This window comes from Podarcis gaigeae (assembly GCF_964106915.1).
Source record: "Podarcis gaigeae genome assembly, chromosome: 8".
Lineage (NCBI taxonomy): Eukaryota > Metazoa > Chordata > Lepidosauria > Squamata > Lacertidae > Podarcis > Podarcis gaigeae.
In genome coordinates, this window is record NC_139684.1 from 39552017 (window position 1) to 39578185 (window position 26169).

Sequence of the window (26169 nt, forward strand, 5' to 3'; positions counted from 1 at the left end):
AGCCAGAATCCCCCACAGATATTTTCTAAAAAGATTATCTCCAAGAGATGGTCCCAAAGTCCTTTTTTTCCCCTTCAACTTTTAATCTTGCTGTGTAGATTTTACATCTACAAATATAGCAAGAGGGACAATTTATACTTCCTTGGACCCTAGAACAAAGCAGAATAAACTTGTCAAGCAAACCAAACATTTATTAAAGGTTTCTCTTTCAATAGAGGGGTATTTTCTTCCCCATACACAGAAGCAGCGAGGTCACATGGAGATGAAGGAATGGTTTCAACATTTCAAGCCAGAACAGGAGTGGCGATCCCTGGAGTGCCTTTATTTTTTCCATTCATTCTTTTCGTAGTCCCACTTGTTCGAGAAGCCGTCAATTGGGTTCACTCTCATATCTAACATTCTTTTGGTCTGCATGGCCTTCCACTCATCTGTGAAAGTGTGAGGGATTGGCCCAAAAACTGTAAATTGAAAAGCAAATTACAATAAGCTCATGACATCTCCCAATTTGTCAACAGTAAGAAGTACATTCCATCCAAGCTTTCCCCAAGCCTAGAAACAATAGAACTTATTTGCTTCCCAAAAGGATGCAGAGATGAAAGCCCACCCCACAGTTAACTCAGAGCAGGGGTTTCAAGTGCGTCTGTCACTGTTTTGTGGAACAGCATCCTAGTAGAGATACGACAGGCACCCTCCATTTGTATTTTCTGCAAACAACTGAATAATTTTTTGTTTCAACAAGCTTTTTCCGGCAGGATGTTTTTAAGTCTCTCTGCGCCTTTTTTTTTGTACTGTTTTGAAAACTACTTTAGTTGTTTTTATTGTACGTTTGTAAATTGTTTTGTGGCTTATGTGAAAGGAGATTCATAAATAAAAAGTATCTGCACATCTGATGACTGCAAGTCATTTAGAGACTTTATATTTTAGCATCCAACTACCGCCATCTGGCTTAAGACCTCTGAACAGAGACACAACGCTCTGTGCGAGTCAAAAGCTCAATGCTCTCTCAGCATTATCTGGCCCAGGTACATTTGAAAGCCACCTCTGCTCTGCCTTCAGAACTAAAACATGAAAACATCTCACAAACATCTTTTGGCCACATAATAAATAATAATATTTTTTTATTTATTCCCCGCCCTTCCTGGTTTAAAAACCGGGCTCAGGGCGGCTAACAGCAAATATAAAACACTGATTAAAATGTATTAAAACAGCATAAAATACAACATAAATGCAGCATCAATGTCAATAAAATTCTAAAATTTAGGGGTCATGGCGGGGGGGTGGAAACCCCAGTCAGTAGACATCAAATGATCACCAGGGCTAACTGACTAAGTTGGTCCTACTAGGGTCAGCAAGGAGACCAAGGAAGAGCTTAAATGTGGGGTCCCAGAAGGGTTTCTTCATAGAAAAGGAAAGGGGAAAGGGAATAGAGGATCAGGCTAATTCAGACTGAAGGCCAGGCGGAATAGCTCTGTCTTACAGGCCCTGCAGAAGGAGATCGTCCTGCAGGCCCTAGTCTCATGGGACAGAGCATTCCACCAGGTCGGAGCAGTCACTGAAAAAGCCCTGGCCCTGGTGGAGGATAGTCAAATCTAGTTTTATGTTAACAGATATTTGTTCCCAGTACACATTGAATTTACTGCATGGCAGCTGAGGTCCACCCAAGGCCTTTTGCTGCCCAAAGCAAAGGGCAAGATGTAGTGGAGGCTGCTGCCTATTGGAACCAACAGTAGGTGGAGCCAGAGCTAATGACAGGTAGGCCACCCCTCAACTGGTTCTAAGAAAGCAGGCAAACTAAGGTTGGTTGGGCTGTGCCCCATTCACCCTAAGGGTCCTGCTTCCACTGACCATACGGCGCTCGCTCACTCACCCCCAGTAACAAAGCTAACTAGACTAGCCACTGAATCTTACTTCCAACACTGGCAATGGAGCAGTGTCCTCCACACCTCAGGGAAGCAGCCTGGCTTTAAAGGCACAGGACAGGTTGTGTGGCACTCATGGCTCTCTCCTCCAACAGAGGCAGTGGCTGGTGGATCCAGAAGCAACAGGCAGAGAGATACCATTACTGCCCCCCTCAGTATCTGCTGCCTGAGGAAGTTACCTCTTTGGCCATTGATAGGGCTGGCCCCAGTAGCAGCTAGTGAGGACTGCACACAATAAACAGAAGGGAATTACTTTCTGTAAATTCAATCACTGACACACCTGTCAAACAACACACCTGTGGACAAATATCCCATGAAACCAATAATATGATTATGTGGGCGGCAGTTTTAAGTTCTTAAAATCTGATTAGGGCAAACTTTGTCAGAATGGCAGGAGCAAATGCAGCTTGCTCCTTTGCCCTGCCTTAGCCAGGAGCGTACTGATTATTTTGACAACACAGATTGAAGCAAAAAACAGTTGAAGGTAATCCTACTTGGAGAATTAGTCTGATGCAGTACCATGCGTGCCTTCTAAAAACCGACTTTTACTTAATCACTAATTTAATGTTATTTTATTTCCTGAACTTATATTCCATCCTTCCTCCCAAAGGAAGGAAACTGTAGGCTAGCCCTGGGGGTAAAAAGGATGAAAACCTACAGAAATGTTAATGAATTGTGCACAGTACTAAGTAGTTACTCTAATTCATTTACAGTGGTACCTTGATTTATGAACTTAATCCATTCCAGAAGTCTGTTCTCAAACCAAAGCATTCTTAAACCAAGGTGTGCTTTCCCATAGCAGCGCGGGACTCAATTTACAAATGGAACACATTCAACTGGAAGCGGAACATGTTCTGCTTCCAAGGCAAAGTTCACAAACCAAAACACCTACTTCCGGGTTTGTAGCATTCTTAATCCAAGTTGTTCATATACTAAGCTGTTCTTAAACCAAGATACCACTGTATTTGTTTTAGAGTCAGTTTCACTGTTTAAGATACTACCAAAAAAACACCTTGTAATTATATTATCATTAGGCTTGATGTTTAAATATTTTGCTGTTCTAAAAATTTGTGCTATGTAATCCTTGACTATTATTTGATCAAATCTTTTTTTCTGAGCAGTCAGGTGCCTAACTCTTAATGGCAAATCAGATTGTCTCCAAGTAATTAAGGCAAGAAAGCTTAACAAATGTTTCAATCTATTCTTGCTTGAGATGGCAATAATTTATGTAGCTGAAATGCGAGCAGCTAAGCTAACGACTTTTGTGAAGTTATACACACCCCATCTTTTAAAAGGAAGACTGGAAAATAAGCCATCTGGGGCACTCTTGCCCCTATAAGCTTATGGGAGATGGGGATCAGCTACAGATCTACCTGAAGATAGACAGACACCTGAGATTTGCCTGTCCCTATTATGACAAAGATGAACACAATGTGTTTTTCTGCCCAGGGCCTCCCATATCCTGCTATAGATCCAAAGCCAAGAACCTGTGGCATGAAAAAGAGTGAATAGCCCCATACGCTGTTGCGTTGACTATTAAGCTGCCTCAAGTACAGCCATCATATTATTAAAAAAAGACAACTCTGAATTGCCAAAGCAGCTTCCCAAGAGAATACATGGATTTAGGTTCTTTAAATTGCCAGAGCATAGCAATGATGCTCTTCAATGACTTAAAAGAGCCATATGTTGGCGCAAATACACCTGCAAGTGTAACTGCTTAGTTCTTCTATATTACTCAGTGGACATGCACACACACCTCTCTCCTTACTCTTGGGATCATAAGACATGCACTTCTCACTTGAGACACCTTGCTATCTTAATGGTTAAGATGCTCCTTAAATGCCAACTACTTACCATACATCCTTTGCCAAATGACAACAAAAGCAGTGAGGCCTATAAAGAAGAGTGTCCCACCAAGAATAGTCTTCCATTCAGATGACCCCTTGTTCATTTCAGCAAAGGTCTCATTGAACTTGATGCGGTACACTGAAAGGTGGGGAGAAGAGAGGGTGCAATTGAGATGCTGAAGCTTAAAGTTAGCCAAGCCACCTTTGCCTGCCACCCTGCTTTCCCCTGTTCCAACACAGCCCACCATAACCATAAATACTTACATGCAACCTTCTCAGCAGAAGAAAGGGCAGTCCATGATGCCTTCTCTTTCTCCTTCAGGGCCTTCTGCTCCGAAGAGAGACTTTTTGTAAACTGAACTTCAGGCAATGGAACATCCCGACGATCGGTGTAAGCTGGCAGGCTGAAATCTTCCGTTTTTGCAATACCTGTTTGGCAGGAAAAATAAGAGAAATCTCACACAGATACAATCCCAGGAAGCTTGGAATAGCATAAACCAAACAAGAGTATCAGAGCAGAAGGGCACACACTAAAATTTGAACTGGGAAGTTTCATCTTTTAATTTCTCTTAAGAAAGGCAGGGACTTTAAAGACATGCTGGTCCTTCACACAAGAGGACCCACAAGAAAAATAAGTTAGTTCTGGAAGCATTATGTCATTATGATGGAATAAATGGGGGGCAGGGAACCTGTGGCCCTCGAGGTGTTACTGTTCTACAACTCTCATAATCCCTGACCATTGGCCATGCTGAGGTTGTTGGGTTGGGTTCTATCTCCTATCAAGATCACAGGTTCCTCATTCATGGAACAGACGATGGGCTGTAATAGGGTATGTGGCAGATTTAAAGCCATTCAGCTTTTTTCATTTGTATGGGAAAGTCACTATTTGTCACTCTAATCTATTTTAAAGGAGCTGTTGTGATGAACTATCACGGTATATGCTGAAATGTACTAAACCTATGTGAACAGTTTTAGGATAATTAAGTTAAGATGAGATCCAGGGTGAGGTAGTGGTTAAGAGTGTTGGATTAGGATCAGGGAGACCCAGGCTTATATTCCCACACAGCCATGACAGCCCACTGGATAGTCTTGGGCCAGTCATGCTCTCTCAGCCTATGTCACAGGATTCTTGTAAAGATAAAACAGGGAAGGGGAAGACCGCTGTATGTCACCTTAAGCTCTTTCAAAGAGAGGTAGGGTAAAAATGTAATAATAAGCCATCATTTTACCATGCCCATGGGCTCTCACACAGCCTGAAGTGGAAATGGCCCGCTTGCCAAGAAGACTAAATGCCCGAGAAGCCAACATCCTGATAGAGAAAAAAGGTACAATGTTATATATCAGACTGAATCCAGAAAAAGCAATTTTCCTTCTGTGTTACAAGTACCATTGGCTGTTTCTTGCAAAACACTGTCCACATGTCATTTCTTGCAGCATTGTCTTTCTTGCAAAATACAGTGCTGGAATCTCAAAACTCTAATGACCATCCAGCAAACCAAAATGTAGCCTACTGAGTAACATTTGGAGAAGATGCAGACTTAGGTTTTAAGGGCATAAGATAGAAGGCATCAACAAGCAACAGACTCCCAACTCCTCTCCCAAGGACTATCAACAGTTTCTGCATTCAACTAATCAACCTCTCACAAACGAAGAGCTGGAAGGGAAAATCTTCCACCCACAGGTGACAACAAAAAAATCAGGGGAAGGGTAGTTGCAGCTACAGAGTTAAAACTGAATGTAAGCTTCCACACAGCATCCTTCTTTTTAAACAATCTGGGACAACAGATACCTGGGATTTTCTATGCTCTGCTTTCAATATATTTGCAGCAATTGCATATACACATTGCAAGAAGGGCAATAAGCATCCCACACATTTAATGGATAAACAAGCATAGGACTGCAGCCCAGTGTGTCTTCCCAACAGATTGTCAAGTAGCCTGGAGGGAAAATGCAACTCTGTTCCAATTCATCTAAGAAATAAATCATAATGATCTTGGTATCATCAATATCAGAAGCATGGAGGTGGTGATACAAGAGAGAATTTTCTGTGGTTGCTTCCATATTGTGGAATTCTCCCCCAACAGAAGATAGATTGGCTCCTTCCTTGGTATCATTCTTCCAGCAGGCTAAGACCTTCCTATTCAGACAGGTCATTGAAAACTAGGTGCAGACAATGTTGACCACTTGGTTGCTACAAGGGCAATTATTATTTCAATGCTATTTTAAATTTGTTGTATTTGTTTGTTAACTATTGTTTTTAACTAGTTTGTTTTTGTTCCTTTGTATTTTAGAAGGATGTTTTCAATATGTAGTGCGCAGCCTTGAGTCCCAATTTGGGAGAAAGGCAGGATATAAATACATTAAATAATAGCAATAAAACTTTTCATGCCATAGAGAAGCATTACCACTTGTTAATTGCTATTATTAACAGGTTATGGGATATCTCCCGAGTTGACAACCCAACTTCCCAAAAGGAAGGAACCCAAAATATTTGTAACAACATTTTGTTACTTTCCAGAGTAGGGGTAGGGAACATGCAGCCCTCCAGTTGTTATGGGAGGACAATTCCATCTGCTCCAGCTTGCATGACTAGTAGTCAGGGATAACAGGAGTTGCAGTTTAGCAACATCTAGCTGGCCACAAGCACCCCACTCCTGTTCAACCCTGAACATATATACTCAGATGTAAGCCCCACTGTACGCAACAGGCTAGTGGACAGAGAGGCTTTCAGCATTCATTATGTACTTCCTCAAAAAAGGCTCCACAATGCAGGATTTAGACACATGCATAAGGCTGGGCCTTACAGGTGTAAACAATGGCACTTTTACTTTCCTGCATCCTATGCATGAGGCGGGGCTAAAATGCTTCTGAGTGTTTACCTGGGAGCAAACCCCAGTCAGATCAGTGGGGCTTATCTCTGAATAAGGGTTGGTCCATTAAACCCCAATGAGTAAAATGGGGCTTACTTCCAGGTAAGCGTGCAAAGGGAGACATGTACCTGCCTGCCTGCCCCCTCGTCTCTCCCAGGGCAACTACCAGCATCTTTTCCATTCTCCATGACCAACCCCAATCAGGATACCCCAATCAACCGGGAAACCCCAATTAAGCAGGATGCCTTCCTTCTCCCCCTCCTCCCCGCAACTCCCCCCTCCCCCACAGGCCCTCCCCCTCACTCTTCTCCGTGGAAGCGGAGCCCCTCCCTCACCTGCCACCACAAACCCGAGGCAGCTCGTGTCCTCTAAACCCCGCAGAATAAGGACGGAAAGAGGGAAGGAGAGAGAAGCGGAAACGCAAGGCAGCATGGGATAGCGACGGACCAAGCAGCCAAGAGGGCGGAAGTCCCTCCTCCCAGGCGGTGCCTAAAGCCTTCCGCCGCGAAGCATGACGGGATACGACGAAAGACATAGATAGATATAGGAAAATGTAAAGTAATCAGGTATCGTTTACCCCATGGGGTGATTTCCGCGTTAACATCAAGAACATCCAGCTTCATTGAACTGACCTTTCAGAATGAAAAGAGAGAATATTCTCTCTATCCACTTACTTAGCACCGTGAATAACCTTAAAGGTAAAGGTAAAGGTACCCCTGCCCTTAGACACCTCTAAATAATAACCTTAGACACCTCTAAAAGTCGCTCCTTCGTCTTTTCTGCCGTAAACTACTAGTGGTCCAAAACGTGTAGGCACAGAGCTGGTGAAGTCTGCTATAGAAAAAGTACAGAGAAATATAGAACTGTTGTTTACCTGTGATTGGGTAGCAATGCTCTCTACCAAAAACTCCAAAAGTTTTTTTATTAAAAGAAGGAAAGGCAAAAAAAGAGATTCAAAAGCAACTTAGAAGGTGGTTTTTCAGACAATTGTGTGTGTCACTCTTCCTTTTTTCTGTTTAGGAGGGGCAGGGAGAGTAAGTTTCCAAAGTGCAGTTCACAATAAATAAGACCTCAATCAGATGCAATGTTAACTGCTCTCTTTGCTTCTGCGGGGAGGGAGAGATATCCCGCCTAATAGTAATGTAGCTACGCTAAAGTCCTTTATTTTCTCCACTTTCCAGAGGAGTAACAGAGCAATCCTTAACAATGTCTACTCAGAAGCAAGTCTCCTTGAATTCTGTGGATCTTACTCCCAGGTAAGTGGCGTTAGGATTGCAACCCAAGTCTATTGCAGCAAAAGAAAAGAGGGAGTGCAAAAAGTGTTGTAGCATCTTAAGATTAGTAGAAATTGTGCCATAAACGTTCGTGGACTAGAGCCCACCGTATCAGATGCACGCTTATGCCATAATAAAATGTGTTAGCTTTTTAGATGCCACCCAAAAAAAGACAAAGAGTTTGCCTCCTTTGTTTCCTCCTCGGAATCTCTTGCCTGTTTAATCCCACATAAGACAGGGGGAAAACGGGAGGGGCCGTCAAAAATAACCGAACAACGTTATTTGTAGACAATGGATCCGTAACTCTATGCGTTCCAAAAAAAAGGAACCACTTTTTCGCTGCGGGGTATGACGGGAGGTAAAGAAGGTGGAACTAGAGAAGACCATAGATATGAGTCTAGAAGGGCCTTTGCCACCCTTCCTCTGTACTTCAGCTATGGGACTTGGAGAGGCTCCTTTCGCGACACTTTTGCGCCCCTCCTCCTCCTCCCCGTTCCCAGCTTTACGGCCGGTGCTTGGCGGCGGGCCCGTGGAGCCGGAAGCGGGCAGCGGCGGTGGTCGTGAGGGAGGCCGGAGCTGCCCCTGCCGAGCGGGGCCCCATGAGGAGGAGGAAACAGCAGCGGCGACGGCTGTGCTGACTGAGGCGGGGCCCAGGCCAAGATGAAGCTGAGCACGCAGGCCTACTGCAAGATGGTGCTCCACGGCGCCAAGTACCCGCACTGCGCCGTCAACGGGCTCTTGGTGGCCGAGAAGCAGCCGCAGCACCACCACCAGCAGCAGCGAGGCCGGGAGAGGGAGCCGACGGGGCCTCACCTGCCGGCGCACGCGCTCTTCGTGGACTGCATCCCGCTCTTCCATGGCAGCCTCGCCCTGGCGCCCATGCTGGAGGTGGCGCTCACGCTGGTGGGTGGGCCGGGGGGGCTGGCAAGCGGGTGGGGTGGGGGGCAGAAAGCCGGCGTCGACAGTAAATTGAGCTAGACAGATGAACCAATGGGTCTCACGCGGTATAAAGGCCTCATATTGTCATCATTCAGAACCACGAGGACTAGTATCTTGCTTTGATTTTAAGGGAAGGACCCTAACCCCGTGGTCGAGCACCTGCTCTCCATGGAGAAAGTTCTTGGTTCAGTTTCCCTGGTAGGGGCTGGGAAAGACTCCTCCTCGTCTAAAACCTTAGAGAGCCACTGCCAGTCAATAAGCCCTGAGCTAAATGGGGCAGTGACCTGACATAACGTAAGGCCGCTTCCCATATTCTCCTTTAAACAACCATGAGGTCTAGTGTCTTATATTACTTTTAGGGGAAGCGTCTTAACTCCATGGTAGCGCATCTGCTTTACATGCAGGAGGTTTCTGGTCCTGTCCGCAGCAGCATCTCCAGGTAGGGGCTGGGAAAGCATACACTCCTGCCAGTCTGAAACCCTGGGGAACCTGCTGCCAATCAGTGTAAACAGTACTAAGACTCAATATAAAGCAGCTTCTTGTGTTTCTTTCCTCCTCAATGGGAAACTGGTCCTTAACTTGTTTGCTGCTTTTGGGGAAGGCTTCCCTGTGAATAGAGCTTCTATGCCTTATAGTGAATGTCAAATCCTCACTTCATCTAGCTCAGTATTATCTGTCTGGCAGGGTTTCAGGCAGGGGACATTCCTAGCCTTATCTGGAGACTCCAGGGATTGAGCCTGGGGGTTTCTGTATGTAAATCATGGGGTCTTCCACAGCCCTTCCCCTCAAAGTAAGGTTCTAGTTCTCATGGGTCTGAATGAAGGGTTAACATAGGAAGTTGTCAGTTGGTTTCTCTACCTCAGTTGGTTTCTCTACCTCAGTACTGTTGACATTGTCTGGCTGGGAACACCAGGAATTAAGCCTGGGGCCTTGCTTCTACATGTGATGCAGTTGATTTACGGCCTTTCTTAACTCCTGAGGTAATATACTTCTAAATATAAGATTGTGGGGAGGGAGCAAACAGCAAAGCAGGGGGTCTGTTGCCTTAATTCATGGCAGATATGTCCGTTGAAGGCTGTTGACTATAAGAACTAAATGGGGCCTCCCTGTCTGTAGGCAATATAGCTCAATATGCCACGTAACGGGACAGATGAGGAAGGCAACTGTGCTTCTCAAAAAACTTATGGCTGGCCAATGTTGGAAACAGGATGCTGGCCTATATATAACCTCCCCGTGAAGAGGCAGGATCCCTTGGAAAGACAGTTGCTGGGGAGCTTCTTTTGGGCTTTCCTTAAACATCCACCCACTATGAGAAATTGAGGGTGCGGTACTAGATGAACCGTAACTCCCTCAAACTCTAGTTGGTCAGAATTTGGGGGTTGTGGGAGCTGTATTTCTAAACATCTGGAGGACACCAGGCTGGGGAAGGCTGCCTTCTACACAAATTCACAGATGATCAGGCAGCATACCTTTGGATATCACATGCATGCAGAGGACAAACAACAGAGGAGGGCTAATATGTGGCCTTTCCAGGGGCATCTGGCCACATCTCTTCACCATGTTATCTGTTAATAACCCTTCCCATTATCTAGCACAGAGGATATTATGCTTCCAAAGTTAGCACCTCTATACTTTTTTCATTGGTTTGTAGAAGTTGAACTTTTGCCAGTTACAGGACAGCACGGGGGTTGAAAAGCTGCACCTGCCCAACGGTCCTTGGCAACAGAACTGCTAAATGTACAAAGGTCCTTGTGTTAAATATTTCACAGCATCACACCACAATACCTTGAAAGACCTATTGTCTCAACATGTGTCTGCCTATACAATATACTAAGATCTTCAAAGGAGGCTTTTCTTTTTGATCTCCCACCATCTAAGGGCAGTGGGTGGCTATAAGAGAAAGGACCTACACAGTGATGGGAACCCAACTTTGGAATGCTAGCATGGCATCCACCTTGATGACATCTTGGCACCAAATATATTTTCATTTCCCCCAGCTTTTTCATCTTTAGTCTTTATCAACTTGGTGGCCTCAAGATATTGTTTACTGTAGCTTACATCAACCCTGGCAGCATGGCTGTGCTGACTGGGGCTCATGAAAGTTGTAGTCGAAACATCTGAAGGGTGCTATGTCTGGGAAGGGTGCTCTTCATATTGTTTTTGCAGTGCTTGCTGTTCATTTTAGTTTTGCTGGCTGATTATTATTTTTTACTGCTTTTTAACATGATGTTTTAATATTCCTGTTCTGATTTTTGTTGTGGTTTTTTAAAAAAACTTTTTTGTAATTCACCCTGGGAATCTGTTGATGGGTGCACTATAAATCAAGCATTGAAAACAATAAACATTTTGGCCACCTGGACAGTGCATAGCCTGTGATATCTCTTCAGATAATAACCAGTGTGCTCACAGCCCCTCTGATATCAGAGTACTTAAACCAAAAGCATCTAGAGGAGGCTGGGCAGCAATGGAATAAGTTGTGTTGCTGAGTACAAAGGTGAATGAAGAGCACCATGGACATAGAATTTTAAGGGCAGTGAGTCACTTTGGTATACAGAGCATTGTGGCAGCTCTTTGGAAATCTTTGCAAAATCAGCTTATAGCTTTAATGGGAAATTGAAATAATTGCAGAATTCATGAAATGCTGCAAGTTCTCACACAATCTAATTATGAAGAAATTGTATTTGTGCATTTTAAGCTGAGTTGGGATTTGTCAAACTTTAATCAATTAGCAAATCAATGTGGCATGCAAATATTGTTTGTGGCAGCTTTGACAAACGTAATCAAGGATAGTGCGAGATGTCTTAGAAAGCCAAGGTGCTTATCCATATTTGCGTAACTTTTTATTGTGCTGCCTTGTGGTTTTGTAAGTGGCATTCAGATTTAACAGCCTATTTGCTGATTGATAGTAGAAACGCCAGAAGATGAAATGTGTATATCAACTTGGGTCCAGCAGTCCTGGTTATATGTCCAGCCAAAAGCCACAAAGTGCAGTGCTGAGACCATCATTAGAAAGATTGAAGTCTAAAGGATAAGAGCAACCAAGCAGGTGCATGAAGGAGATACAGTATTGAGAGAAAGTGTAGAAAGCAGAAGTTCCCAGCGAAATATTTATTTTGTCCAAGGAAGAGTCTTTGCTCACATCCTGTCCTTTTAAGGTTATTGTCAAAGTGCAAGAATACTTAAGGAGTTGCAGAGTAGTAATAGAGAACTGAAAAAAATCACACAAGGCCTTATTTTAAGGGAAGGTGATCCACATACCAGTCCTCCCACCACCCCATGCATAATGATAGGCTTACACAGTTAAAGCCACAATGAACCAATCAACAAAGGATGAATTAACCACATGAGCCAAGCAGATATGCCACGGGAATAGGCTAAAATGGATTCCTCTGCCCAACCAAGGGTCACTAGGCCAAGCTTGTTGATAGTTGGCCATTTGTTGGGAGTAAAAATTGCTTCTGGCTGCCATGCACAGAACCCAGTGAAAGCTGTCTGTGCATTTGTGTTAAGGCCACAAATGACTAAATGCACTTGTGGCAAATGAGACAGTTAACTCTTGGGAATTGCAAGGAGCAATTTGAGAACTACTTCCCAACGGTGCCTGGCCATCTGCAAAGCACATCTACTGAGCTGTCATGAGGAAACTTTATCGCCTGGTAGGGCAATGCTTGTTTTAAGGCAGGTACATGTGCTTGGTGATGTGTACACATTGCCATTATAAAATGTCTTTCCTTACACTTAAGTAAATTTCATTACATTCAAATATGAAAAAATAGCTGTAGGACAAAACTGAACTTTGAGGTTCAGTTTGGGAAACAGCCGTCCTTGCAAGATTATGAAATAAATTACAGTTGGCACATGGACAGATAAAGAAAGATGACTTTACCCTGGTATGGTTTAATTTATGCCAGTATTCCTGAAAATGACCCCACCTCCCATCAGCATTTGGCTCCATCTGGTTGACCAAAATTAAAATGTAAACATAAATTTTTATTTTCACTTTGAACTGTGCTCCCACACTCATTAATATACAACACTTTATATTGTTTCATTGGTAACATAAGAGGAAAAATGACTATTATTCATACTTAATGTAAGCACAACCAAAAGGGCTCCTGATTAGGCATTTAGCTATGCGATGTTGAATGTTATCTGCTAAGTCTTTTCTATCCTATTTCCCCTTTGTTTTTGTTTAAATCAATTCACAAACCCAGGAACTTGAAAAATTGACCACTAATAATGAAGCATATGTTGTAGATATTCCTGCAAATTTATTATGCTATTTTTGTGATGTACAAATGACATGAGAAGACTTGGTCCATTTATTTGTATAATTTGTTATTCATATGATCCTTGTTTATAAAACCCAATAAAGTGTTACTTTAAAAAAAACCTGTTGCTAACAAGCCAGAGCAGAGCTGTCTCTCTCTGTTGCTCCCCTAAAATTGAATAGAAACTGAGCTTCCTATAGAATACCAAAAGGGAAATTTCAGATCAGCTTCTTAATGTTTGCTGTGAGCAAGAATGTTTTATCCGGGTGTTTAGTTTTAGTTAAAAGATCTCAACTTGCTGGCAATTAAAATGGCATCTATAAACCCTTGAAATGGGGGTTATGATTACTTCAGCAGTTGGCTCTTTAAGTAGAACAATGCCAGCAAACGACAATTTAATGAAACACATAAATCCATGTCATTCTTTTAGAAGAGATTATTTGTGTAGCTTCGTTCTGCTTTTAGACAGTTTAATTCACGGCTGTAATTATTCTGCTAACCATGAGATTGATGTGTTTTGCAGGAAGCTGGAATTCAGCATCCAAAATGTTCTGCAATCCACTTAATTCCCCCTCCCCCCATTTTTTTAAGATAGTAGTTGACAGCAAAAAGCACAATTGCTAGCTCGTTTTTCCACCTCCCAAAATCACTGGATTATCTTAATCAGTTACATTTATTGTGAGTAGCAAATATGGGGATATATTCAAAAGCCACTGAAACTGGGCCAAAGTCTGATATGGATAAATGCAGCACTTTAAATCCTGCCTCATAACACCCAAGATGAATTTGCCCCTTTAATTCTCACTGGGTATTTTAACAAAGCTTTGTGGCAGATCAGATGATACATTAGGATAAAATGATATTATGCAAATATCTTCACTAATTAAAGTGACTGTTGCAGCAGGGGTGGAGGTGCAGGGTAGACACAATAGAATCTGCACCTTATCACCAATCAAGGATCATGTTGCTCTTCCTGCTAAAGCCCACAGCCCTGGTTGCTGGGCAGTTTAAATGTGGGTCTTTTAGAGTGGGGCTGGTGACCAGTTTTCTTGCCCCTTCTCCTCCCATGAGAGTACTAGCAAGTCCAGAGTCCACCAGCCCTTCATTCTGCACAGTGAGTAGGGGACAAAAGAACAAGGAGTTCCCTCCACTCTGACTTGTGCCATCTGTCCTCTTCCCACCCCACCCCCTATGAAGTTTCTACACACATCCTAAGACCCCTCTCCGCTCATTCTGCCCCTTCACTTCCATGCTTAATGAAGTGACCAGAGGAAGGGCAAGATGGTCTCTCCCCCTCCTTATGCATACCTCTGCTGTCATATTTTACTTCTCCATAAAAGTCCTTCTGTGGCTTGTCTTTTCCATGTGTCTGTCAACCAGGTTGGGCTTCAGGAATCCCAACATCTGTAAAGGAAAGGAATTGCTATAGCAGGCATATAGCACTTACAGTTAGTAAAAGCATTCTGTGGTGTTTGCTTTGACCACTTTCAACATCCCCTAGTAGATCACTGTCTCCATGGCAGGCTGAGACTGCAAATGTCTTACAGAAAAACACAATTAAATCCAGGACCAAAGTGATAACTTTGAGCCCAGATCTCCTGCATCAACTGCACTGATAGTTTAATAAAACCCTTTGTTTCTTTCTAAGTTCTACTCAATAGATCCTTTGAAATTAGTGGGCATGACTAAATTAGGATATTTAATTTCAGTGTTTCTCCTCTGAGTAGAACTTGGAGACAGCTCATCGAGGTGGCTTTCCACAGTTTATGAGAGGGTTGGGCTGATATCCAGGAGTCCCAAATTTGTCCCACCTCCCCTTCAGATTGTCTGTGGCCACCCAGTTCACATTTTGTACAATGGAAATAAAATGTGCCCTGTATTACAGAGGCCCGACTCGTGTTAACTAGAAGTCAGGCATTTAGCGTTGCTGATTCTGTGCTGTGGAACACTCCAGCAAAGATTCCTCATCTCTTGAAGACTTATGCCAATAGGCCTTGGCAGTTGTTTATTTTGTTTTATTTCATTAGCCAGTCACTTTAACCCCTTCATTTTTTTTAAAAAAAAAGTTTCATGTTTTAATGCCACCATTGTATTCTATGATTTGGCATTATAGAAATTCTATCAATATAAATAACATAAACATAATAGTGGGCAGTTTCACCGGGGTAGGAGAGCAAGTTATATGTTGTATAGAACATAAATTTAAAGTCTTTTATGAAATGATTGACAGCAATAATGTTTCATTTGAGAAATAGATTTTTTACCTAGTACCCTGGCAGCCCAAAAGTTTTCATTTTGTCCTTGCAACAGCTCTCAAAAGGAAGTCATGTTTTCCCATGCTAATGGGTATAAAGTGGCTATTTCAATCCACTAATTCACTAGCTATCACCCCCTGTGACGTTAGCCAGTGCTTTGAGTTCTGAATGCTTACAGATTTTTTATTTATGTCCTCTTTCAGATTGATTCATGGTGCAAAGAGAATAGCTATGTAATAGCCGGGTACTATCAAGCTAATGAACGTCTGAAAGATGCCAGGTATGTTGCTTCAACCACCTTGCCACTGCGACCCATTCAAAAATGGATGTGAGCCCCATAAAGGGAGAGGGGCTTGGAGAGAGAAAGAAAGAACCGAATCAGAGGCTAACCCGAACAAAACACCTAGTAGTAAATTCTTCCTGTAGCGCTGTGCTTGTGGCCTTGTAAAACAATAATTCCCAGGGCTCCTTAAGGGGAAGCTATTACCATTGGTTTAGATAAATGTGTAGGCCAGCTATCCCTGACCTGATGCTATGGGAATTGTAGTCCAGATTATCCAGAAGGCACCAGATTGGTTGCAGAAGCCTTATTTTAATTTCTTAGGCGTTGCTTAATGCCTGATGCAATGAGGCACATATCCCATGTCTTTGTTACCAGAACAGGAGGTTGGCCAGCGTGAGTGAACAGAATAGAGGACTGACAATGCCCAGCCACCATCAGTTTATTTTAAATCTGGTTTAGCTTTAGACCAGGGTTAAGGTTGGGCTGTTGCGCTCCAGATGTCGTTGGACTCCTAGTCCAGTAAGTCCCAGCCAGTGTGGTGAGTGTTTTTTGGAATGAAGGGAGATGTTGTGCAACAACGTATGTAGGGCCAGAGGTTCCCGATTCTTGCTTTAGGCCATATAAAACGTTTCCTCTTGAGCACATCATCGGACATCTTATCATCATCTCTTCATTCAAGTGTTCCAATTTCATTATGAATGATTTGAAGAATAGCAGAATTGTAAGTAATTTGTGTGCTTTTTGTAGTCCAAACCAGGTTGCTGAAAAGGTTGCCTCCAGGATTGCAGAAGGCTTCAATGACACAGCCCTCATAATGGTATGTAATATCCTTCCCCTGCCCCTCCCCCCGCTGCCTTTTTTCTTTATTTAGTGTACACTTCATGGCCATAGCTAATGACATCCATTGCTTAGATTACATTTTCTGAAATGTAAGTGCTTCAGTTATTTGCAAGTCTTGTAATACAACCCTCCCTCACTGCCATGAAGTCGCACCATCACCCTAAAGCAGTGCTTCAGAACTGTTTTCCAGAAAATCCTTCAGTTGCTCAAGTTTCTTCCATTTATTTAAAGTAAAACAAGAATACAAGTAATGGTGGACAAAGCCCTATACTGTTTCTGACCTGGGTACCTTGATCACTGCCTTCTCTATAAGAGATTGGGAACCACCACGTAGGGGATATGGTCTTTCTCTCTGGCCTTTGGGACTCTTCCAAGACATGCCCCTCACCAGCCCTGCTCTGCACCCTCCTCAAGTGTTTTTGCCTAGCTGGAAAATGTCCTTGAGCTTTGCTTGCCTGGATGGAGACTAGAGAAAGGTGTCTTGAGAGTGAAGTAAGTAGCCTATTCTGCACAGGTAAAATTCATAATAATTTCCCCACTTTGGCCTCTGGCCCCACCTACTAGTGGCAGGTGGCCCTCAGAAGATTGCTTGGAAGAGAATGGGGCCCCTGGACTGAAAAAGGTTCTCCACCTCTGCTCTACAACTATGTGTCTTTGTATTGAGATCACTGTCAGCAATGCTTTTTGAGGCCCTGGCTATTTGAGAACTAGCAACCAGCTATTGTTTTAGTGTGGATTGTTTTAATACTGTTTTATTGGCTGCCATCCTGATCATATTAATTGAATAATAAACTGAATTAATGATAATGATACTTATTTCCTTGAAAGTTTGTTTCCCCATCACTATGAGATTTATACCTGCAGTGTACAGCTGCAGGGAAACTGTTGGGTGTGTTCTAGATTGCACTCTTGTCACCATGGAGCCAATGATTAACAGGCCTAAATTATGCCTTGCATTAAACAAGTGTGTGCCCTTAAAACATGCCCAAGTATCCTTTGCAACCTGCTAGGTGTCTTTGGCTGACCATCATGGATTCCTCAGCAGACAAAACAAGCTGGAAAGAGTTCCCTGAAGGTGGAAAGTTTGAAAACCACTACTTTAACAGGAGTTCATTTCTAGTTCATTCTCCACATTTCCAACTTAATTGCAAGGGTCCATTTCCAGTGCATAAATTGTAAGGTTGTTCCAGTGTGTGTGTCTAGGTGAGAATGCTTTTCTGAATAGGAAGCTCCCTTCTACAGATTCAGAGTATTGGTTAATCTACCTCACTGTTGTCTACACCGGGGTGGAGAATCTTTTTCGGCTCAAAGGCTGCATTCCCTCCTAAGTAACCTTCCAAGAGCCAGAGGCAAAAGTTGGTGGAACAGCAGCTGTGAATTTTACCTTGTACAGTAGGCCTCTTTATCTTCCATCCAGACAAGCAAGAAGTATGATCTGCATTCAAGGAAGCATTCCAGTCAGGCAAAAACACTCAAGGAGGGCACAGAGCAGGATTGGTGGAGGGTGTGATTCAACAGGGTGTGTGGACTTGGGAGAGCCCTGACAACCAGGTAGAGAGGACAGGTGTTCCCCATACCTGGCCTACACTGGCTGGCAGTAATTCTTTAGGGATTCAGGCAGGGGAACATTTCCCAGTTCTATTTGGAGCTGCCAGGGATATAACCTAGGACCTTTTGCATGCAAAGCAGACATTCTGCCACTGAGCTTTCTGTTCCCTCTCTCTGTTCTGCATCAGGTGGATAATAGTAAATTTACAATGGAGTGCATAGAACCGACTGTTCATGTGTACGAACATCACGAAAACAAATGGAGATGCAAAGACCCGCACTTGTGAGTATTCATAGAACAGACCTTTGCTCCTAAGCAGCATTTACATTTTTATATTTAGTATATTTTACCTTGAAACGAAGCCTAAGTTTGGAATGCCTCCAAAATAAGCAGCTGGCTATGAGTATGAAACAATCTATGCAAAAATATATAATGTACAATCAATACAGGCACACAGCAAATCCAAACAATGAATTAATTCAGCCTTCTTCAACCTGTGCTGGTTGTCTGGGACTGATGGGACTTCTATTCTGAAACATCTGGAGGAGTCAGTTTGCACAGGTGAATGAAGTAGTTTTTTGCTATTATCCCCAAACCAACTTGATAAATAAAGTACAACATTTTAATGACCTGGATCCAGTGTTAACCTAATAAAATTTCAGATCTGCCTAATTGAATAATATTTCAAACTGTAAAGCCAGCAAACTCAGAACAGCAACATAGTGTATGAAACATATTACCAAAGGAAATAGGCATGGAGGTGGGGCAGGGGGAAGAGAGGAAGGAGGGTTCAGATGTGAAACAACCAGAGTAGCATCCATTGGGAACTAATCACAGTCAGCTTTTGAAAGGTTTTCTGCTCTCGTCAGAGCTTTTCTATCATGAACAAATAATGTGCAGGGCCTGTCCATGGTATGTGAAACAGTTTAAGGGTCATGCCTCTCTACGCCCCTGGCACTGGCCTTGTTAGGATGCAACACTAAGCTCTTGTTCAGCCTAGCCTTCCCCAGCCTGGTGCTCTCCAGATAGTAGAACTACCAACTCCCATCAGCCAACACAACCATGCTGGCAGTAGCCTGTTGGGAGTCATAGTCTAAAATGTCAGGGGAGCATCAGGCTGGAGAGGGTGCCACCAAGAGGAGTAGGAGGAGGCGATCAGAAGCTTTCACTGAAACAAGCCAGATTCATAAACCACGGTTTGAAGTTGCCCTCTTTTAATAAACCATTACTAAGACTGGCCACCGTTTGTCAAGGTTTGAACATAATTCTGTACTGTGCCTAGTTAAAAACAGAAGCATAAGCTTTGAATCTCCTTGTGACTGAGATGGAAGAAGAGAAGGGGGAGGGAAGTGAAGTGAGCGAGTTCATTGATGCAACACTTAAGTCATAGATGTAGCACTGTATCTGAATAAGGTCTCTGTGTGAATTGTAGCTCTGTGAGGGCTGTCTAGCAAATACTTCAAACAGGTGCGCCTCTCTTGTAACTCCCAGGTTTCCTCAGGGTGAGTCATTTTGACTGAAGTGTTTTTTGTTTGTTTTTTAGTTCGTAGTGTAGCTGACCCTCTGTTTGTCATTATGCATTGCTGATAGATTTTTCCTTTGCTTTCACTCCAGTGGACTTGGAGGCTGGTTCGTTCCCCCTGAGGACCATTAATTCTTTACTTTTTTCTTGCTTCCTAGTGATTACTGTGAAGACTGGTCAGAAGCCCAGAGGATCTCTGCCTCACTTCTGGACAGCCGGTCCTATGAAACACTAGTAGATTTTGATAATCATTTGGATGACATCCGGAATGATTGGACAAATCCAGAGATTAATAAAGCTGTCCTGCATCTCTGCTAGGGAGTCTCCCATTGACTTGATTTGTTGGCATTTCCACTGTGCTGAAGAAAAAACAAAAGGGGGAGATGAATACTTTTTGAATGTAAATAAAGTACTAAAACGGTTCCTTCAAGTGATGTGGAAAGCCAATGAGTGAGACACATCACTTGGGAGAGGGAGAGAGAGAAAAAGGATGTGTCACTATGCAGTCAAATCTTTTTAATGAGAATCCTTGAGGTTCCAACCGTAGTTTGCAGATTCCTCTGTGGACTCTTCTCCTCCTCGGCATAATACGTTGCTATAATTCTCCAGCCGGGAACTAGATCCACTTATCCAAGCTATTCATATTAAAAAGTTTTGACTAACCTTTTATAACCTTTAGAGAGTAATTTTTAAAAGATTTAAGATTTATGAAATATCTTCCAGAGAGTTAATTGCTAGTTTTATTTTTTAAAGAATAAAATCTATAACTATAAGTGAAAATACGTGGCCAGTTTGAGAGCTGTTGTTCTAAGTGCTAACTGCTGGGTGTTGTGTGCCACCGTACTTGTTGCTATGACATGCTGCACAGGAAGAAAACAATAGCTTGACAAGCAATATACCCACCAGATGCTGCCAAGTTTCTCTGTTGTTCTGAGAATGCTGCAATTTTTCTGCCTATCAGACTCAAATGTAATGAGCCTGGTCGTTTTTCACCATGAGTGGTTTGCCCATTCCAAGGGCTCGTTGTGTCTTGAAATAGTAAAAAAAAAAAAAAAAGCAATGTGAGTTGCAGGATTGTTCTTTGTTCTTGTTGTTTGTTTCAGGAGTGCTTCTCTTAACCTTGTGGTTAGAAGAACCTTGTAACTTCTGTACAAATGCACACCCATGTGGTATAAACAAGATTACAACTATGAATTTCAGTTCCCCTCATTTTACTGACTACATTCAGACATAGTTATGAGCACAACAGCTTTTGGCCTCAGGCTCATGAACTCCCTCTTCACCTTCTCCCTTCCTCCTACATGTTTTGCAGAAAACCATAGCTTCTATTTTGTCTGGACCTGTCTGGGGATTCTGGTTTGCAGAAATCATAGTTTGCCAGGGATCAGACGAAACAGTGAACTCTGGTTTATTGTAAGCTTGCAAGAGAAGTTTTAATCTCCCCTCCCATGGAGGAAGGGAATGTGTGAATCCGAAATTTGTCGTTGCATCTGACTGCAGCCATTTTGTGATGGTATAGTTGTATTTAAGAACTGCAGAAGTTAAAAAAAATAAACACACAAATATGATGGGACACAGCTCAAATCAAAGCTGCTTTTAAATGATTAGGAATTGCTCATGAACACGCCTGAAAGGCTTTTAATGGGAGGCACTCCTGTTTGTTAACGTCCTTTATGTCATGCAAACAGTCTTTATAAAGTGAGTTTCAAACAGTTACACTTAGTACTGAGCCACTTTTGCCCATTCGGAAAAGGCTTGTAATATAATACTGTAGCATAAAAGAGTCTTAAAATGCTTACATGTGTCAGTTTAGGGTTTTCTCTTTTCTTTTTCTCTCCACATTTACCTCGTGATGGAGAAGGGGTGTGGCATCTTCCTTGTCATTATTTTACATGTATTTTGTTTGTCTTTTCTATTCCTACGGACCCTGTATTAGCTTAACCTTTATTTATAACACATTCTACATTTTAAGCAGAAATGGTTTGAGGTTTTATGTTGGGAGAAAAAATGTTTAGCTGACCACCTGCATTTCCTTGCTCCTCCCCCCTCCCCATCACCTTGAAAATAAAACCAATGAAATAAGTATGGCTTTTGTAATGATTTGTGATTTCGAGTATGTAGTCCAGATGTGGCTATTCTGACTGGGGCTGATGGGAGTCTTAACAGCAACCAAAGGGCTACAGGTTCCCCACACCCAATGTGACAACTGTTACTAGAGCTAAATTTAACACCTAGTTGTTGTAGCATGGAGGAATTCTCCTGGTTCTGAAATCTAGACTATACTGCTTTGGAAGGTAGAAGGCAGAACAGAGCCCAGAATATGAATGCATCGTTATCTGAGGTTGCCACTTTTAAAATTTCTGCTCTCAGGAAACAGCCTTCATTTCGCCCTAAACCTTGGCCTGGCATGCAGTTGGCTGGGCCCACCCTCCCTCTTTGTGTAATGATCTGAAGTCCTCTGATGATGCCAAATGATGAGTGTGTGTTGAGTGCAGTGCATAGAGGAGATTTTAATGTAGTGGCAACTTGCATTTTATTGTCAATTGGAAAACATTCTACAGATGGAGATATTGCTTGGCTTGCATTTAACTAACAGCTTTGCTGATACTCATGTTTAGGTTGATTGCTCAGAAAAGAGCAGAAGGCGTGATGGGCCAATAGAGTCAAAGGCATAATGCAGGTTGCCTCTTCTCTCTGCTTTTCAAACCCTGTTAGCATTACCTTTATTTTCTGCTCGCAGGGGTTCCCACTAAGTGCACTGAAATACTGGCTTCCAAAGTTTGCTACACTCTGCTTCCTTCCCAGATATGTGGGCTTTATAATCACCTGGGCACATGAAAGCAGCATTGCGTGCTCTGCTAATGGCTTCTGAAAGGAAAGCATCATCTGACTTCTGGATTCTTATTATTTATTTGAAAGATTTATAACCTGCCCTTTCATTTGCATTGCTCAGAACAGCTTACAACAATGATTAAAATGCAGGCCTACAGTTGAACAATATAAAAGGTGTTATGCTGTCTTCAGTGTAAGTTTTCCCCAGCTGGGGGATGGAGGTGGAAAGGGATCTTAAATATTTATTAAGGTAAAATGTACATTCATTGTTCTTCCCATTTTTGCCCCTGGCACTGCCAACCACTGCTATATGACCCCTCAAAGGTTGCTCAGCAGGAAATATGGCCCTCGAGCTGAAAAAAAAAGGTTCCCCAGCTTTGGTCTAATCAGACTGGCAGTGTCTCTCGATTAAATTTTCAGACAGGAGTCTTTCCCTATCTTATCTGGAGTTGTCTGGGACAGCACACAAAATGCTATAGCCACTAATTTATGGCCCTTCCAGGTGAACTATCACAGTAGCAGTGAGTGAATAGATCAAGGCACTTTCATAAAATCCTTAGGAGCAGCCTTCAAATCCAACTGAAGTCCCAGCACTTGCGAAGTCACAGGAACTCATTAGGAAAGTCGTAATGCATCATTGATCCACTCTCCCCCATAATGCTAGTTTGTAAAAAGCTGTGGTCGTCCACTGATTAATTGAACAGAATATGCCCAGGCACGCAGCCTTTGCAAACTCAATGAATCATTCAGACTCCAGCCTCTGCATTACCCCAGAGACGAGGAATGTGTTGATTTCCTGGGAAATGCTTTGGCTTGATGAGGAGGAGGAGGCCATACCCCCCAGACACTCAAGTATTTGTGTTTTGCTTTATTTAGTCATATCTTGGGGATCTGAAGCTCACTCACTAGGATGTCTTTTTGTTTAGGAGCTGCAGCCGTTTCTTTCTGGCAGGGATCCCAGCTACATGTGAGGCAGGGTGCGTGTAACAGCTGAGGCTCCCCTGCCACCAAGATGCAGTAACAGTGGAAAGTTTTGCCTGCTGACATTTCTCTTCTGTCACGCACCTGTTCAGAGCCACAAGGGACCAGAGTAGGTCTTACATAGCAACCATATTTTTGTGAGCTTTAGGGGCATCTAATGTTCCTAATTATCTGAGCAGGACCATTCCAGCTTGCTGTCGTTACAGAGTGACGGTGGAGTGGATCAGTGTATTCATTCAAAGGCCTAAAGCTGCCCCATATCAAAAACCTGGGGAAAGAACCAGCCTTGCCTTTGTAAAACAAAGCTCTTTCCTAGCACGCCTGTGTTTATTCAACGTATTAAAAGTTACCAGATTCTTTTTACTGATCATTGGGGGAATGATTAAATAAATGTTACCACTATCCCGCAGAACCCTGTGCTTCCTTTCCACCTGCTTTTGGATCTCCAAAACAATTGCCGACTACAGTAAACTCCATGCAAAACCCACATTACAATAATAAAATGCCACTTTAAAATAAGGTAAAGATTAGAACATAGTAAGAGCCCAGCTGAACCAAGTCAAAGACCCACTTAGTTCAACATCCTGTTCTCACAGGGGCAAACTAGATGCCTCTGGGAAGCCAGCGAGCGGAGTATGAGTGCAATGGCACTGTCCTGCTCGCATTCCCCACCTGCTGATATTCAGAGCCATACTCCCTCCGACACTGGAAGTAGGACACAGCCATCATGGCTTGTAGCTGTTGATAGCCTTATCCTCAATGCATTTCTCTAATCCTCTTTTTAAAAGCATCCATCCTGTGGTAGTGAATTCTGTAGTTTAACCATTCACAGTGTGAATAAGGTACGTACTTTGATCTGTCCTGATAAAAGTTTAGCTTCTTTGGATGGCATGGCTAAAATAAACTTAGTCCTCACAAGCCCAGTGAAGAATTTGCTTCCTAAAGGTTAGAAGCGAGCCACTGGTGTAAGTCTCCAGGGGAAGAGCATGTCACATAGGGGAGCCACCACCAAAAAAGGCCCTGCTGCTTGTGCCTGCCATGAACCATCACATCCATGGAGTGTGAGCCTCAGTTATTTGCCATAAGGTCCCAGGGCAGAGAGTTATTTGAAAAAATCATTAAACAATCACAATTGCAAAAAAGAGTAAAACGTATAATAACCAGAACAGTGCAATTAAACAAATGAGGTGTGTCCCACAAAACAACTGTCAAAAGCCAGGGGAAAGAGGCAAATCTTCAAAAATGCAGTGAAAACTATCAAATGGATGTGTCAGATGCACCTGTGCGAGGAGAGAGTCCTACAGTGTAGGGGCCACCACAAAGAAGACCCTCTCCTGGGCTTCAAGTCATATGCATAGAGGTAAAGGACGGGGGTGTAAAAGTTGTAGTTAAATTCCAGCGGAATGGAACAGGAAACCATTCAACTACTTTTCTCAGAATAGACCCCTTGAAATTAATGCGCATGACTAAGTTAGGTCCATTAATTTCAATGGGTTCTACTCAGTAAAGCTTAGCTGGGTCTCTCTTCAGACCCAAACAAACAGAATGTAACTTTTGGATAAGCTGCAATTCAGCAGTATCACACTGGAGTTTCCCTTCTCAGTTTCCTTGTTCCGTGATAGCTACCTGAAGGCCTGTAACAGAATGGCCTGGTACATTATGAGACCCTCTCTAAAACAGCTGCCATGCAGAACTTCTGTACCCAGAAAAGAAAAGAAAAAAGAAATATTGATCTGAGCTGCCATTTAGTGCATGAATTCTCAGCCACAGAGCCTATGGAGTAATAGTGAACACTATTGTGGCGCATGGGGCAGTTCAGTGGCAGAGCATATGCAGAAAGTCAAATGCCCAAAATTCCATCTCGTAAATGACCCAGATATCCACATATACATTTTTATTTAGGACACAGCTCAGTGATGGAGCAGCTGCTATACATGCAGATGGTCTCATGTTCAGCGCCTGGCATCTTCAGTGAAAAGGATCTGGTAACAGAGAATGGGAAAGAATTTATTTTTCCTGCCTAGAGAGTCACTGCCAGTCATAGCAGATTTAGGATGGGGAACTTCTGACTCTCCAGATGTTGTTGGGACTACAACGCCCATCAGACCCGGATAGCATGACCAATGGCCAGGGATGATGGGGGTTGGAATCCAGAAACATCTGGAGGGCTGCAGGTTCCCTACTCCGGCAGTAAACGGTACTAAGCTGGGTTGACCAATGGCCTCTTTACAATTACGATGACTAGCAAAGAAAGCGAGCCTGTGCATGAATAAAGGAAGCTGCCTTATACTGAGCTGCACCATTGGTCACTCCATCTAGTCCAGTACTGTCTACACTGACTGGCAGCAGCACTCTAGGGTTTCAGTCAGGGAGGTCTTTCCCAACCCTGGCTGGAGATTCCAGGAATTGAACCAGAGACCTTTTGCTTGCAAAGCAGATGCTCTACCACTGAGCTGTGACCTTTCAGCTATACATTTCCTACATTACTGTGGGGAAAATGCAAATGGAGTAACTAATCCGGAGCCCACCAATGCTTTGGACCGCAATTCTGTCTTGTGGGCCAAATCTAACCCTCATTTGGCTGGCAAGCTCTGTCCCACAATCAATGGGCACCTTCCTGCCCCACCCCCAACACCATATGTGATGTCAGGTGTGCGTCAGGTAGGCACTTGGCCGGATCATGTAGCTGGTTAACAGGATTGAACTCCCAAGCACATCAGCTGATGGATGAGGCATTCAATCCTGCTTGGGTTGGGTGCCCAAGAAAGTTCTCTGCAGGAAGTCTCT

The 26169-nt window shown here is 43.1% G+C and overlaps 2 protein-coding genes across 3 annotated transcripts; one reads left to right on the forward strand and one right to left on the reverse strand.

Moving 5' to 3' along the window:
- Positions 1-170: 170 nt before the first annotated feature.
- Positions 171-7126, reverse strand: COX4I1 (cytochrome c oxidase subunit 4I1). Its single transcript, XM_083753013.1, has 5 exons — positions 6972-7126; positions 4996-5075; positions 4031-4195; positions 3774-3905; positions 171-458 (listed from the first exon to the last, which is right to left on the reverse strand). Exons 2-5 carry the CDS (start codon positions 5072-5074, stop codon positions 322-324), a joined length of 513 nt encoding a protein of 170 aa, XP_083609139.1. The 5' UTR covers position 5075; positions 6972-7126; the 3' UTR covers positions 171-321.
- Positions 7127-7237: 111 nt separating this feature from the next.
- EMC8 (ER membrane protein complex subunit 8) lies at positions 7238-21651 on the forward strand. 2 transcript variants are annotated; one of them, XM_083753017.1, is made up of 6 exons: positions 7238-7318; positions 7818-7892; positions 15579-15655; positions 16406-16475; positions 18235-18329; positions 19728-21651. In XM_083753017.1, the coding sequence occupies exons 1-6, from the start codon at positions 7277-7279 to the stop codon at positions 19885-19887; spliced, it is 519 nt and encodes a 172-aa protein (XP_083609143.1). In that variant the 5' UTR covers positions 7238-7276; the 3' UTR covers positions 19888-21651. The 2 variants fall into 2 exon arrangements, with proteins under 2 accessions (XP_083609143.1, XP_083609142.1); XM_083753016.1 differs by lacking the exons at positions 7238-7318; positions 7818-7892 and adding an exon at positions 8303-8813.
- The last annotated feature ends 4518 nt before the right edge of the window (positions 21652-26169 follow it).

Excerpts from the sequence above, each read along its gene's own strand:
- COX4I1 (XM_083753013.1), bottom strand. The coding sequence starts at position 5,074 with ATGTTGGCTTCTCGGGCATTTAGTCTTCTTGGCAAGCGGGCCATTTCC. Across the intron at positions 3,906-4,030 it reads TTCTGCTGAGAAGGTTGCAT|TGTACCGCATCAAGTTCAAT; the intron begins GTAAGTATTTAT and ends CCCACCTTTCAG. Across the intron at positions 459-3,773 it reads CATTTGGCAAAGGATGTATG|TTTTTGGGCCAATCCCTCAC; the intron begins GTAAGTAGTTGG and ends TTCAATTTACAG.
- EMC8 (XM_083753016.1), top strand. The coding sequence starts at position 8,571 with ATGAAGCTGAGCACGCAGGCCTACTGCAAGATGGTGCTCCACGGCGCC. Across the intron at positions 8,814-15,578 it reads TGGAGGTGGCGCTCACGCTG|ATTGATTCATGGTGCAAAGA; the intron begins GTGGGTGGGCCG and ends GTCCTCTTTCAG. Across the intron at positions 15,656-16,405 it reads GAACGTCTGAAAGATGCCAG|TCCAAACCAGGTTGCTGAAA; the intron begins GTATGTTGCTTC and ends TGCTTTTTGTAG.